Source organism: Archocentrus centrarchus, chromosome 4, assembly GCF_007364275.1.
Source record: "Archocentrus centrarchus isolate MPI-CPG fArcCen1 chromosome 4, fArcCen1, whole genome shotgun sequence".
NCBI lineage: Eukaryota > Metazoa > Chordata > Actinopteri > Cichliformes > Cichlidae > Archocentrus > Archocentrus centrarchus.
Window position 1 is genome coordinate 28,235,150 of NC_044349.1, and position 16,496 is coordinate 28,251,645.

Sequence of the window (16,496 nt, forward strand, 5' to 3'; positions counted from 1 at the left end):
TTAAAGTACATTTGAAAAGAACATAGACAACAAAATGAATATATAGAAAATACAATACTGCTCCCTTAAAAGTAAATACTTCACAGAGAGCGAGCTGCCTTGGTGCTCTGAGTGCTTCTTGTTATATTTAGTCTGAGAAGCCTTGAAAGGAAATGTTTACAGTTCACCACATTTTCATTAAAACAAACTGAATGTGCTGCACATCTTTATCCATCAGTCTCACACAAAGATTATTTATCTGTTTCTGAAGAATACGCAAATAACTGATTATTTTTTTTCCTCTGGAATGTGTTCACAGCGTTTTTTAAAACTGTGAAGCTCCGAGATAATCCGGATACAGTCAACAGGTTACCCCCGCAAGCCTCCATTCATCCTTCAGCTGAATCTGCATCTCACTTGCAATCGTTCAAAATTCATTCAGTGTTTCCAAGGAATATGATCATTGCGTAATAAAATAGAGTTTACTGAGTTATGACACAGTTCACACATCCACTTTCCCCAGTGCATTTGGCACACACTTGAAACCCATTAAATAGACATATTTTGTACGTCTTTCAGATTGTTTACCACTCATTCACTCCTGTGGGATTTTGCCTCACTTCACCTTTTTGTGCCACCCGACCCCTGGAAAGACACAGTCTGCATAATAATGCTCTAAGCAGCAAAGAACCACTATCTAAATATATCCAAGTCTCATCCGGGCACTTTTTGAGAGCCCGACTATTATGATGCAAAAAAAAAAAAAAATACTGATTATCTGTATTCATAATCTAGAGAAAATAAAACTGATAGCATACAAATGTAGAGAGATATTTTACTTGAATTATAAGACAAATGAAAGATTTTAGAAAAATGTCCTCTAAGTCTGTTTACAAAGCCGCCTGCTCATTTCAGCCATTAGGAATAATTACAGCTAATTCACTTAGCAGAGAGTTGTTTCTCCCTGACAAGCTGTCATCATGCTGAACCCAATCATCTCAGCCCTTAATCATGTTTTTCAGGGGCTTGCAAAGAGCTCAATTTCATACTCAAGGCTGAGAAGAATAATTAGAGCGCTTGGTTTCAAATTTCATCTGTACAGTCCGTACCGATACTGCCAGGCAAGACTGTTTTGTCATTGTTTCAATAACTACCCAAGAACAGTCAGTGCAGACCATATATTTTTGCACACTGACACAATATGTGGCATTTTAGCTGTTCACGTAAAACTTGTTGAAGTTGTAGTTATGTAATGAATTTGATTTTCACTAAAGTGGTTCAACAAAACTATTAACTGAGGAATTACAGCCATTTCTGTTATGCAGGCCCACATTTCTAGGAACTCAAATGCTATTGGACAATTCATCCAAAAGCTGTTGCACTGATAGGCGTGGGGTATTTCTTTATGCACTGCATGAAAAGTGGGGTTTTCACCAGTTTCTGGCATGTAATATTGCCGCGCGCCTTGAGATTTAGGGCTCTCAGCAGGAGGCTTTGGTCAGAACAGAAAACTGTAGGGAAACTGCCCCGTGGACTCTCTGTGTCAGTGCGTAGATAAAAGATCTGGAGTGGAGCATTTGGAAGCTGTGAACATACAACAGGCTGTCAGCAGAGCTCGCAGTATAATGCAAATAAATCCATTACAGACAGATACCGGGAACATTTGGAGCGGCCAAATCAACAGTTTATTAAATTCTGAGAAAGAAAAAAAGCCCAGGACAATGTCTAGCCAAGTGACAAATGCTCTCCAAGATGAAGGCAGACCATCCAAGCATGCCATAAAGATTCTTCACAAGAGGAAATGCAGATATTTTATCATAAGGTGCAGGAAGTTCTTCAGCTCACAGAATAGAAAGGCTGGATTAGAGTGAAAAATACATCTAAAAAAAAAAAAAAAGGTAAAGCAGTTCTGAAAGGGCATGTTCATACTGTACCCGAATGATGTAAAGAGAAGGACCTGCATGGCGTCAAATGGCACTGGGTCAGTAGTGTTTACTGATGATGTGATGGAAGCAGTGAGATGAAATCTGAAGTGTCTAGAGCTATCACTTCTGCTCACATTCAGCTAAGTGCAGCAGAACTGGCTTGACTGCACTTCATAGCTTAGATGGACAGTGACCCGAAACAGACCGTAAAAGCAACCCCAGAGTTTTTGTGCATCAGGAGGTTGAAATGTTCTGCACCTGATTGAAAGACAACAAAGCACGACGGCCAATGATAAACCTAAAAGCAGAAAGACCAGTGAACAACAAAGTGAAGACAGATGCAGCAGAAAAGCTGTTCTTTGGCGATGTCTTCAAATTCCAAACTGTAAGCAATCAGTGTCATGGGTCCTTTACAAGAAAAGGTTTAAAAATTAATACTTTATTTATTATTATGTTAATTTGTCCAATTTCATTCAAGCCACTGAAAACACAAGACTGTATAAAACCCTAATTCCTCAAGAATTTATGCTATATTTTTGTTCAGCACCTCAAATCGGTGCTGAGAGTCTGCACTTTGACCCCATATTCATCATGTAACTGTGATCTGAAAGAACAGCCAAAGAACAATTATTGCATCAGTGTCAAAAAATATAAAAATTTTCAATTCAATTTTATTTATATTATTTATATCACAACAACATTCGCCTCAAGGCATTTTATATTGTTGGTAAAGACCCTACACCAATTACAGAGAAACCCAGTCAAAATGACCTCCTATGAGCAAGCACTTGGCAACAGAGGGAAGGAAAAACTATACACACACACACACACATATATATATATATATATATATATATATATATATATATATATATATATATATATATATATATATATATATATATATATACACACACACACACAGTGGCTTGCAGAAGTATTCATACCCCTTGAACTTTTCCATATTTTGTCACATTACAACCACAAACATAAATATATTTCATTGGAATTTAATGAGAAAGACCAACACAAATTGGTATACAGTTGTGAAGTGGAAAGAAAATTATACATGATTCAAAACATTTTTTACAAATAAAAAACTGAAAAGTGCAGTGTGCAAAAGTATTCAGCCGACTTTTCTCTGAGTGTAATCAGTTGCATTCAGAAGTTGCCTGATAACTACTAATGACTAAAAAGAGTCTATCTGTGTGTAATCTAATCTCAGTACAAATACAGCTGCTCCGTGACGGCCTCAGAGGTTGGTTAAGAGAATATTGGGGAGTAAACAGCATCATGAAGTCCAAAGAACACAGCAGACAGGTCAGGAAAAGGTTGTGGAGAAGTTTAAAGCAGGCTTAGGCTATAAAAAGATTTCCCAAGCTTTGAACATCTCACAGAGCGCTGTTCAATCCATTATCCAGAAATGGAAAGAGTATGGCACAACTGTAAACCTACCAAGACAAGGCCGTCCACCTAAACTTACAGGCCGAACAAGGAGAGCACTGATCAGAGATGCAGACAAGAGGCCCATGGTGACTCTGGACAAAATGCAGAGATCCACAGCTCAGGTGGGGGAATCTGTCCACAGGACAACTATTAGTCGTGCACTGCACCAATGTGGTCTTTATGGAAGGGTGGCAAGAAGAAAGCCATTGTTAAAAGAAAACCATAAAAGGTCCCGTTTGCAGTTTGCCAGAAGCCATGCTGGGGACACAGCAAACATGTAGAACAAGGTGCTTTGGTCAGATGAGAACAAAATTGAACTTTTTGGCCAAAATGCAAAACGCTATGTGTGGTGGAGAATTAGCACTGCACATCACTCTGAACACACCATCCCCACTGTCAAATATAGTGGTGGCAGCATCATGCTCTGGGGCTGCTTCTCTTCAGCAGGGACAGGGAAGTTGGTCAGAGTTGATGGGAAGATGGATGGAGCCAAATACAGGGCAATCTTGGAGGAAAACCTGTTGAAGTCTGCAAAAGACGTGAGACTGGGGCGGAGGTTCACCTTCCAGCAGGACAACGACCCTAAACATAAAGCCAGGGCTACAATGGAATGGTTTAAAACCAAACATATTCATGTGTTAGAATGGCCCAGTCAAAGCCCAGACCTAAACCCAATCGAGAATTTGTGGCAAGATCTGAAAACTGCTGTTCACAAAAGCTCTCCATCTAATCTGACTGAGCTTGAGCTGTTTTGCAAAGAAGAATGGGCAAAAATTTCAGTCACTAGATGTGCAAAGCTGATGGAGACATACCCTAAAAGACTTGCAGCTGTAATTGCAGCAAAAGGTGGTTCCACAAAGTATTGACTCAGGGGGGCTCAATACTTTTGCACACCGCAAAGTTTTGAATCATGTATAATTTTCTTTCCTCTTCAGAATTGTATACCACTTTATGTTGGTCTTTCACATTAAATTCCAGTGAAATATATTTATGTTTGTAGTTGTAATGTGACAAAATATTGAAAAGTTCAAGGGGTATGAATACTTTTGCAAGCCACTGTATATATATGTGTGTGTGTGTGTGTGTGTGTGTGTGTGTGTGTGTGTGTGTGTGTGTGTGTGTACATATATGTATGTATGTATACATATATATGATGAAAATGTTTCATTTAAGTATTTACATTTATAGTACCAGTCACGCTATTTCACATTGTGAAATAAATTATTAAAAGCTGCTCATCATTTTCCATCATTTATCAGTATGAAACTTTAAATTCCTTTTTAGAAAGTAATTTTTTATGGTAGCATTATTGTCACAAACAGCTTTAAGACACCCTAATGGCATTCTGCATTGAAGTTAAGTGATAGAAGATATTAATTTTTCTTTTGTCTTTCCATCCTTTATCCAAGATTATAAATTTAAATGATGTACGGTGACACCCCACCCCTCATACCCCCCTTCCAAGACAAAGCACATACAAGACAAATTAATCAAATACAGAAAATTTGAAATACACACAGGGAGAGGAAAGTATCACAAACTCAGAGTAATGATATCAAATAAAATCAAATATCAGTAAAATGCAGTTATGAAGCACGAAAATGGATGGATGAATAGAGTTTTGGTCCTTTTCTTTCATTATATTGATGTGTTTAATATGGAATATTTGGGGCCTCCAAAGAACAGTCTCATCCCCAGGATCAGAAGGCTGACAAATGGATCCTTTCAGAAATTAAATGGATTTTTCCGTTTGTTGCCTTATTTGTGTTTTAATATTAGTCTGAGTACTCTGGGTTTATTAAGAGTGGCTGTTTGTGTAGATAAATTTTGTAATTTTACCAAATTTCTTGACAAAATAAAGGAAACAAAGGACGAATAAGATGGTAATTCACACTGGACATTGGCCTCTGAGTCACGGAACTTGCTGCTTGGTGTGAACAAATGCTGACTGGCTTCTTGCAGACATCCTGTTGCATTCAGCGCAGCTCATTTCATCTGAGCCTGCTTCATGCGTCTGGAGCACTTCAGCTTTTGATTGCAGACATAAGCCTTTGATCAGCTCCTGGGCAGACAATAAAAAAAGCAAACTGTCCAAATAGCAAACATCATCTGGAAAAGACCGGAATTTGTTTTGTCTTCAAAGTAAAAGCTCGTGAACAGGAGATATTTTATTAAGAATGAGTATATTTTGATCTGACCGAAAACCCCAATATTCGTATGGCTTAAATGGCTTTTTTTTTTTAATGTTGCTCATTAAGCTGCATGCTGGCCGTGATTATTATATATTCTGGTGTTGACAAAACATTAACTGTAACTTACCACATTAAAATTGCATCTTGAATACAAAATTTTTAAATGTCTTTTTCGTGTTGAAACTTTTACAGCAGCGGTTCTATTTTGAAAATATAGCCGGATTAAGAACTTTATTTCAACTCAGTATTGACGTCGCCAACAAAACTAACGGTGCGCTTCGCGGTACCAACACATCCAGCATCAGCTGGGACTGCAGATAACAGAGTCCAGAAAGGAGAGCGCACCCAGAGGAACAATAACCAGCGTTAGTATCTCTATCACAAATCATTCTTAACTCGTGTCTCTAGATCGCAGACTTATTCTAGGGTTTGAAAAAAAATGGAAGATTTTGGGAAAGTGTCTTCAACCATCCACGGGTCTGCGCGTGTAACTTCTCGTTATAAAGTGGTGCGGGATGTTTAGGCGCGTTGTTGGACTTGCTCGGTGGTTCCGTGCGTGCGATGAAAAAAGCCTGCAATGATTTTGGCAGTAAATTAATGATGGGCGCTCACATCCTGGAGTCCAACTCCAGCGGCAACTTGACGCCTGCGGTGTCTGAGGCTGGGGCTGTCCTCCCGGGCTACCTGGTGGTGATCTTATCGGTGCTTATGGTGACTCTGGTTGTCGTTGTTGTGGCAGGGAACGCGCTGGTCATCATAGCTTTTATTGTGGACAAAACCCTGAGAAATCAAAGCAACTACTTCTTTTTGAACCTTGCTATATCCGATTTTCTAGTGGGTAAGTTCTTCTTCTTTGTCACTTTGCTCAATTTCAACTCTTTTATGTGTGTGTGTGTTTTTTTAGTTCTCTCTTATGAATGAAATGCTTTTTGCGCGCCTCAAGCACATTGTAATTTTCCCACATTGTAATTAGTGTATAAGTATTTAGTGGCGAGTTCACGGTGACCTCAACATCCTTAACGTTATTCACCTGCTAAATTACAACGGACTATTGTGCGTAATGGTGGCATGCCTCTGCTTTATTGAAGAGCACTCACATCCCTCTTATCGTGGGAGCTGGTCTTGTCTGCAGCTTTGTTAAATTATACCCTTGTCTTTAATGAAACAGCCATATTAGACTGTTCTTGTTCCTAAAATGTCACATATTTCCTGGAAGTGGGTCTTGTCGGTACCACGCAGCAACCACTAATTTTTTTGTCACATGTAATACATCTTACATCCTGAATCTGTGAAGGTATGGGAAAGTGTGAATATTAATGCTGGTGGGTGGTGAATCGTGTGTGTGTGTGTGTGTGTGTGTGTGTTCCAGGTGCCTTTTGCATCCCGGTGTACATCCCCTACAACCTGACCGGGAGGTGGATGCTGGGTAAAGGTCTCTGCAAAGTGTGGCTGGTCATGGACTACCTCCTTTGCTCAGCCTCTGTCTTCAACATTGTCCTCATTAGTTATGACCGCTTCCTGTCAGTCACAAGAGCAGTAAGTAAAGTCTGTGGAGGTGCTCATTACCACATACACCCGCTCACGTAATTCACATACTAGGCGACCACAGTCAGATCACAGTAAGATGTGTCACTCCCTGAAACAGCTTGCGCTGTGCTGAGAACTCATTTGCATTCACAGCTTGATTCTTTCACCAGGGTTTCGCTATAAAGTGACTGCTTTGTTGATCAGTTTGGCCTTAATATTTCCAGTTCAAACATTAGCACTGTACGCAACGGTCTGTATGGACAAATGAACTGTATCGGCTGAGGCACAGTTAACTCATCATTGTTCACATCCGTCCTGTGAAAACAGCTGGAGAATGTCTTCTTTGGATCTCCAGGGGGTTAAATAACAGTGGTGATGTCACAGTGATGTCACTGGGGTCATCTTGGATTTGTAATTGAGATTCTTTAAACTTTCTTTTTTTTTTTTTAGAGGGTATAGTTTAAGAAGCAGGATGAGTCATTCATGCTGTTAGCTCGCATGAGTAGACACTAATGCTTATTCTTAAAGCTATAAGTAAAGGGGACGTTCGCCCTAAAATCAGATTCATATATTTGTTTTCTCTGACCTGTGGTGCTATTTATCAGTCAAGATTACATTGGTATGAGTTGCCCAGTTTTGGAGATATCAGCTGTACCTATGCCTTCTGTTGAAAATAATGGAACTAAATGTGTAAATCATCCGTCCATCCATTTTCTTCCACTTATCCTTTTGAAAAACTCACTGGCAGTGTCTCTCTCCAGGAATCACGACCCAGTTACAAAAATACCCACAAACATCATTAAGAGCAGTTGTACTGTTAGCTAGACAAACACTCATTTTGCTCGATGGATCTCATCTGGTTCTGTTACTGTACATGTATATAATAATGAATAAGAAGCACTACAGGCAAGGGAAAATGTATGTAACTAGTGAACTGTCCCTTTAAGTATATGTTACTATTTGTTGCTTTGATTTTTGGTTATTCTTTTTAAATTAGTTTCTTGTAAGTCCCCTAAATTTTGTAGTTGATTCTTCTTCTACTGATGTAAATGAGCCATTTAAAATAGACTTTAGGGAACTTAGTGGACTTTTTTTCTAGGGAAAAAATTTAAGTCCACATATGGCCAGTGTTAAATATAAAACCTATTATTGTAGCATCTTCACCTTACAATATAAAGTGGCATTAGGCAACTGTTGTAATTTGGCGCTAAAGAAAATAAAATTGAATTGAAGCGCCTTGAGGCGACTGTTGTGATTTGGTGCTATATAAATAAAATTGAATTGAATTGAATAAAACAAAAAAAAAACTGTTTTGGGCATGTTTGTTTATAAAACAAATATTTCTGTATAATTATTTTATCCTCTTGCACCAGCTCTTGTTTTTAATTTACAAGAACCAATAGATACCAGATTTATAGAATCTGCCTGCTGAGCTCTGTATGGCTCATGACTGCTTTCCACTGCCTATCAGTCAGCTTCTTCACATTGAGCCTGTAGGGAGCAGTGTTTCTTTAATTTACAATGGAAATGGGGAGTCCTGTCTTCTTGTAATGAACCCTTGAGGCCGAGGCCATGATTATTTATGAGCTTCTTGTAGTGGATTTGTTTCACTGTTTGTTGATTTTTTTTTTTTTCCCGTTGCTCTTGAACCACAGTCACACTGGCAACATCACTGCCTCACAGTGACATGCTGTATATCCAGCTGATGCAACTGCAGAGGCACTCTGATTGAGGGAGATAAAGAAAAGATTGAAAAACAACAACACCACCAGCAGAAGATAAAGAAGTTTTGCTAAATGGTAGCATTTAGACTGAGTGGAGGTGAAGTGAATAAGGAGTGAAAGCAAAGAGAATGAGCAGCAGTGAGGGAGGGGTAGATTGGGAGAAACCAGATGTCTCTTTCATACTAGTGTTGCATCAGTGAATGTGGCTGTCAGCCTGACATTCCCCTTCTCTCTTTGGCTTCAGAGACACACCGTGCCTCCATGAGTGGGTTTTATTTGCAGCATCTCTCTTCTGCTCTAAAGCAGCACAATGCAACAAGGGGTTCATTTGGGGAAGATACTCTGAGCAGCTGTGGGTGTTTGAAATGTAACAAACAGTGTTATTATGATGCAGAGTTTCTGTTCATGGCACATCACTGTGAGTCATACATGTGTCTCTCTTCTGCCACAGGTTAAATACAGAGCTCAGAGGAACATGACCCACCAGGCTGTGTTCAAGATGGTGGCCGTGTGGGTGTTGGCCTTCCTCCTGTACGGCCCTGCCATCATCTTCTGGGAGAACATCGTCGGCCATAGCATTGTCCCGGCCCACGAGTGCTACGCTGAGTTTTATTTCACCTGGTACTTCCTGCTTAGCGCTTCTACCTTTGAGTTCTTCACCCCGTTTGTTTCGGTGGCCTTTTTCAACCTCAGCATCTATCTCAACATCCATCGCAGGAATAAGAGTGGGGCCGCCTGCACTGAAGACAACGTCAGGCCTCAGAGGAACAATGAGAAGCATAAAGATGGAGCAGGTTGGTCCGTGTTTTTTGTCAAAACTCGGAAGGTGATGTCCAGCGAGCCCGTTGCGATCTCTGCAGTCATAGAAGATGACGACATCTTGTCTCCCTCTTCGTGTGGGGAACCTAACACCAGTCAGATATTAATGCAGCGGGAGAAGTTCTCTCCAAACAGAAAAAACTCCAGGCTGTTTCAGCACACGGCCTCCTGCATGGTGCCTGGCCGTAGGACACCAGGATCTCGGCTTTCCAGAGACAAAAAGATTGCTAAATCTTTAGGCATCATAGTCTGCATTTTTGGGATATGCTGGGCTCCGTACACTCTACTAATGATTATCCGCGCCGCCTGTAGCGGTAAATGTGTGGCAAACTACTGGTACGAGATTACATTCTGGCTTCTGTGGCTGAATTCTGCCATCAACCCGTTCTTGTACCCTGTGTGCCACAGCAGCTTTCGAAGGGCTTTTTCAAAGATACTGTGCCCTAAAAGACAATCGGTGCAACCTCAGATTGAGGCCCAGTCTTGTTAGATGAACTCAAATGAACTTCCATATTTTAACGAATGGAGTAAATGTTCCTGAATACTGTAAAAACTTCATTTAATGTTCTTCTATTAAAAAAAAAAAGGCCAGTTTTCAAAAATAAGATAAATGTTTGCATTTAAACGAGGATTGTCACAACATATCTGGCAGCAATACAATGACACGACACAGTCATAAAAATACAGAGGTGGCAACAGTACAGACATTCTTTACTTAAGTAGAAGTACAGATACTTGTGTTAAAAAATACTCTGGTAAAAGTTAAAGTACTGATTCATTTTCTTTACTCGAGTAAAACTGAAAAAGTTCAGGCTCTGAAATGTACTCAAAGTATGAAAGTAAAAGCAGCTCACTGAAGGACGTTTCTACCAGCTATTTTTCTGTAAAGCTAACTGAACCTGCTATATTAATTTAATAATTAAATAATATTATTACATAAGAGTACAAACATTATCCCAATCTAAATTCTAATGAATGTACTCAGCTTGAATCTGTTATGTACGACACAAGCAGTGAAAGGGAATTAAAAAACAAACACTATTTTTTGTTGCCTGCATTGCAGAGGGTGACTGCCTCCACACCAAAACACAAAAATGAGTATACTGAGGGGTTACAGTGGGATTTGGCAGGCGGGGTTATCCTAATGTGAGCTCCAGTAGTTTGAGGGGAGAGTTTTTTTGCATACAAGCTGTGCTGCTCTTTGTGGATGAACTCAATTCAACAAGTTGTAACACAAACTACCTTGGATTTCCATCCCCTACACTGACAGTATACTGTTTATACTTTCTTTATACTGACAGGATACAGTTGGTTTCATCAGCTTAAATTCACTTAATCGTACTGTGACCATGACACCACAGCTGCTGTGCACCAGTCCAACACAGAGCTTTACTGTAACTTCACCACAGTACAGCAAACGAACCTGTTTATCCTGCATTTAGTATACGTTAGTACATTAGTTGTTTTGCAGGACATTTCACAATCTGAAAAAACATAACTTTACATCATATGCAGATCCAACATCTGTTTTAAAAATGAGGACATTACATGTAAGCTTTATATGTCCAGTTTATCAGATGTCTCTGGAGCTTGTAAAAGGATGACTGGACTTCTTTTTGTTTCTTGAAGATGTTCTGAAGAACTGAAGAAGCCTTTCAAGCTCCAGAGACTACTATGACCTAGATGACTGAGAACCTACACAGACATATTTATCAGATGTCCCTGAGCAGTCCTTACCTTTAAAGATAACCTCTCCTCTCCTCTCCTCTCCTCTCCTCTCCTCTCCTCTCCTCTCCTCTCCTCTCCTCTCCTCTCCTCTCCTCTCCTCTCCTCTCCTCTCCTCTCCTCTCCTCTCCTCTCCTCTTTCTTACATCTTTCTCCATCTGTGAGTGAACTTCTCTCTCATGCTTTTCTCTCACTGGAAATACAGCAGCTGTACCTTTAGCTAGCAGACAAACAGTTTGTGTGCTTGCTTATATTTGCTGGGCTGTTAGCAACGTTGCCTTTGAAATTTCCTGCCACAGCACGTTACTCCATTTATCCTCGCTCCTCTTCAGTAGTGCTACCTAGATTCTGAAGTACCGCGACCACAACTTACAGACATCTGCATTCAGTCCCACTTTAACCCCTGATTATAGCACTATAAATGATGCATAAATTATATGGTTTTGCCTCTTTCATCTCTTTGTATGCGATAAGCCCCCGTTGATGGATTCATCAATGGGATGGTGTTCTATGTGTTATCGTCCCTCCATTTAGTCTCAGATTGGTTTGAGGTTTGAAGTCACGCAGCGACAAGAAATAAATACTTCCCCACATGTGTTAAACCTAAAGTAAGGAGCCTGTTAGGAGTAGAAATTACAGATATTTATGTAAAAATTTAGGGAGTAAATGTAAAAAGTTGTCAGAAAAATATATACTCAAGTAAAGTACAGATACCTGCAAATTCTACTTGAGTACGGTAACGAAGTATTTGTACTTCGTTATGTCCCACCTGTGTAAAAATATTATTACATAATATTCTTAAGGGCAGAGCAGTGGACCCTTATAGTACCATTAAAATCAGATCAGACTGCCCCTGAAAAAAGCACCTCACAAAGCCAGTATCAGATTTTTCTAATGTTCATTTTTAAAACCTTCACAGATTCTCTTCACAGACATGTGAAGGCTGTGAAATGATGGCTTATGCAGCCTTACAGAAGATGATTACCATAATTTAGTATATGTATATGAGAACTACAGAACACCAAGTTTTGTTAAGTTGTGGCGCGTCTGAATGGAAGCACGATGGAGACAGAAATGACATCTACAGCCAGCGTACAGTTTCATAAGGGCTGTCGTGACGAGAGAGCATTTCAACTTCTATTTAGATGAAGCCGATGTGAAGCGAGAACGTAATGGTCTTTTAATGGCTTCAGAATCTGTCTGCACATGAAACCCTTTCATGTTACAGTTTCCAATATATTGCTGTTCATTTGACAAAGAAAGACTTTGTGCTCATGCCCTTGAAAATATACATTGCAAATTCAAGGTTTTCATCATGCAGAATTAGAATTACAAATGTAGAGTCCTCCACATTTAAAGCACCAGAGAAGAAGACAAGGATCTGTGTTTACTGACCAGTGAGTGTACTTTTATCAGAGTGATTCCGAATATGTTAGAGTTTTTAATGGCAGGAGAATTCAGCTGGCATCTGCCAAAATGTGAAGCATAATGAAATGAGAGCAGACTTAAAACATTTGTACAATACAATTAATGCCGGTCCAGATGGTTGAGCTCATTATTTATGTCAAGATTTGACTGGTTTATACAACCTAAAAAACTTGAGCTGCTTTCACACATGCACTGCAGTCCTGAATTTTTGCCCAAGGATACATGTGAGGATTTGCATGTAAGACTTGGTGGAACATTAAACAGCCTTTCCTTGATAAAAAGCCTGCGTGATGTCCGAGTGAGCCCATGTGAGAGTCACAAAATTAATTGTGTAGTGAATTCACTGAAAGGGACTCATCGCTCTGTGTTCTGCCTCCTACTCTGTGAAACCAGGCTCCCCTGCCTAAACCAAACAAAGTATTTCCAGTAGTGAGAAAGGGTCTGATGCAGACTCCTGTTGTGTGCTACAAAAGAGAACAAAATCAAAATCCGACCTGATTCTCCAAACATACTGCAGAGTTCATGTGTGAAAACTGCATATTTGATTACTTTGTATCTTGGTTATGAATGTGTGTCGGTATAAGTAGTCAGACGAAAAAAAATAAAAAAATAAAAGAAGACTGCCAACAGGCTCTTTTACTGTATGTTATTGGTAAAATCTCAAAGGAGTAGTTCAACTTTGGGAAATACATCTATAACATACTTTGTTGTCGGGGGTTAGATGTGACCACTGATCCAACACTGCTTCCCTTTCTTCTGGTCTGCTAGCCCCCCCCCCCCCCCCCCCCCCCCCCCCCCCCTTCCCCACTACTTCAACTTTGATATGAAACCGATGCTTTTGTTTTTTTTGCCCGAGCCAGAGTCTGTGTCTTCAGAGACAAAACATCCATCTCTCAGTTCCTGCAGACCAAATCGCTCTTTTTTATTTATTTATTTTTTTCAAAGAAAAGCCATCATCACTCCGGAGGAAAAAGAAAACTTCTCTGGCTTCCAGCTGAGACAACTTGTTCAGTCATGAAATTAATTTGCTTTAGGGATTACTTTTCTCTTTTAATACAGCGTTGCTATTTTGTCCATTTTGGGGCACCTCTCTCTTTTGTTCCTTCCTCCCTTCTTTATGGTCCTTTAGGCCCCACTCACAAACAGGTCACTAGAGACAAATGTAAAAAATTCCTGAAAGGTTGCTAGAGATTGCTGCCTGTCACCGGGTGAAATCAGTCACAAAGATGATGCTGCACCAAAAAACCTTGTTACAATTGCTTTGGTCTCTAGCAGAATGCCGCAGTCACCTGTGTAGTTACCATGTTAGACAGCAACCTATCTACAACACTTGCCACGTGCAAAGCAATTTTTTTTATATATATATATATATATATATATATATATATATATATATATATATATATATATATATACTGTCAGGCACTCATAGAGTGCAGTTGGCTTCTTTAGTCAGTAGGTGTGTGTTATATTTAAAGTAGGTTAAAAAAAAAATTAGTTCCTGTTTTGAAGACGTAAAGCTTTCTTTTTATCTAATAACAAACACATAGAACTGGCTTTGACCTGAAATTTTCCCATCACAGATGAACATGATCAAAGTATATATGGAAAACCCTCCATAGGGCTGTCATAAAAATAAAGGAAACAGCAGTATCATTTCCCCTGTAGGAATAATGTGGAAATTTTTACTTTGGAGAAAAACAATTGGATACAATTGGGGACACAGATAGAATTTGCTGTGTTGAAAGAGGAATCTCCGGATATGTTCCGTTCTGTCTTTCTACCTTGGCCTTATCTGCAACAATAAATTTAATTTAATGTCTCAAAGGTCACAGAGAAATCAATATTCCTGCAGAAACAGCCATATAAATCATGCAGTTTATTGCTATTCTTTAATATTCAGATAAACTTTGGAACAGCTCACATCATCAGACTTTCCATATCTGCAACTTGTGAATACAGCACACAGCATTACAACAGCCCTGCAGGGGAAAAAAGCTGTTTCCTCTGAGGCAGGCTGGATAAATAGATTGTGATGGTGTTGTTTTCCCACTGACCCTATTTAATAATAGTCATTTAAATACAGCAGTTACTGTGGGTGCATGGATGCACATTTTGTGCCTGTGAAAACCACAGCTGAAGAGTGCAAACGCTTTTGCTAAACAGATCCCAAAAAATCAGAGACTCATGAGACACAACTGTCATCAGCATGTCTTAGAATTCAAGAATAGAAATGGACTTATCGAGCAGGACAAGTGACTTTTTCCCCCCTGACCAAAAACAAGAGACTATTTGGAAGAATTTCATAAAAGGTCAGTCGAGAACGAGAAATCGAGAGCGGTTTAGGTGACCTGTGCAGAGACGCAGGTGGACTTGCAAATAGAAACCAAATTGCTCAGCACCAGTGTTGACATCGTTTCTGTGCGCTGTGGGAAGCCCAAGAACCAATGAAACAGCCTTTCAAAGAGAAAAATTGGAAGCAGCTGACATCCTTCTGGTTCTCGTTGGAGTTGCTCTGGGATTCAAATATGGTAGAAAGTAATTGTTAGTGAAACACATATCTGGTGAACCAAACCAATGAGCTCCTCAGGGATGAAGATGAAATGCGCACCTCTTTTTTTTTTTTGGTTTTGTTTCTGTTTGACAGAAATGTGAGACTTGGGAAGAAAAAAATGTGGCTGCTGTTAGGCAGACAACATATGTTTGGAAGATGATAAGCTGCATGCAAGCCCAAGTCATTTAGAATACAAAAGGAACACATCCTTTGAGTGTCTCTCGCTGGCTTTGAATGCAGCCTCTCGCAGTGCCCGCTCTCTTTATTTCAAGTCACTGAATATTTACAGTACAGTCAGAGCTGAGGAGCCTGTCCTGGAAAGAACTGGTGGCTTATGGAAGCTAAATATGATGCTGTGACAGCTTTGCCCAGGAAAAAGATTTAAAAATCAATTTGAGTCAGACTACGAACACTGGCTGCAAGGAGATGATTTTCCATTAGTTTCTCACTGCACAGAGTACACTCTACCACAGTGAAGCCTGAGTAATGAACAAAGAGCATCCTGGCTGACGCTGATGATGCTGATGACTCCTTAACAGGACTCACGCAGCATGGAATAATTGTTTATGGTGAAGATGTAGATAAAAGCATCCAGCAGCTCATGCTCATTGAGGTCAATGGAAAAACAAGCATTCACTCTGCCAGAGCTCTTAATTAAGCCACATGCCCTTAACATGCTAATTACTTTCAGGGAAACAATCTACAGACAGCTTTTACCACCAGAGTTCTATCAGCAATGCCTTAATTTCAGCATTGCATTAATATGTATCTGTTATGTTGTTAATTGCTGCAAGCCACCTTTCCATGGGATCAACACTGTCTTTAAATCATTAAGGTGAAATTATAATTCGGGATTTGAGAAAATGTTTTTGTTTTCTGACTTTAACAAACACTGCAGAGCAGATTTGCTAGCTGCATGACTTTTGCTTATCTGCTGTTATTAGTGACACCTTGTCAGCCTGACTGGCATCCAGTGAAGGGACAGACAGGAAGCGTAACACTTGTCTTCACTTTGTCCCACTTTGACACTTGTGAGCTGTTTCATGCTGCAGCTATGCTGGAAGGCTAAAGTGCTAACCTCTGGGACTGAAAAGGACAGTCCGCACAGAAGTGGACAAAAAACTGCAGTTCCAATAGTGACCACTCGAAGCTCCTGAATTTGAAAGTGCCCGCTTTC

At 39.8% G+C, this 16,496-nt stretch overlaps 1 protein-coding gene across 1 annotated transcript; it reads left to right on the forward strand.

Annotated features, from left to right (window-relative positions):
• Positions 1-6,103: 6,103 nt before the first annotated feature.
• Positions 6,104-10,226, forward strand: LOC115779323 (histamine H3 receptor). Its single transcript, XM_030727928.1, has 3 exons — positions 6,104-6,380; positions 6,912-7,078; positions 9,245-10,226. The coding sequence occupies exons 1-3, from the start codon at positions 6,104-6,106 to the stop codon at positions 10,100-10,102; spliced, it is 1,302 nt and encodes a 433-aa protein (XP_030583788.1). The 3' UTR covers positions 10,103-10,226.
• The last annotated feature ends 6,270 nt before the right edge of the window (positions 10,227-16,496 follow it).

Excerpts from the sequence above, each read along its gene's own strand:
- LOC115779323 (XM_030727928.1), top strand. The coding sequence starts at position 6,104 with ATGAAAAAAGCCTGCAATGATTTTGGCAGTAAATTAATGATGGGCGCT. Across the intron at positions 6,381-6,911 it reads TATATCCGATTTTCTAGTGG|GTGCCTTTTGCATCCCGGTG; the intron begins GTAAGTTCTTCT and ends TGTGTGTTCCAG. Across the intron at positions 7,079-9,244 it reads TCCTGTCAGTCACAAGAGCA|GTTAAATACAGAGCTCAGAG; the intron begins GTAAGTAAAGTC and ends CTTCTGCCACAG.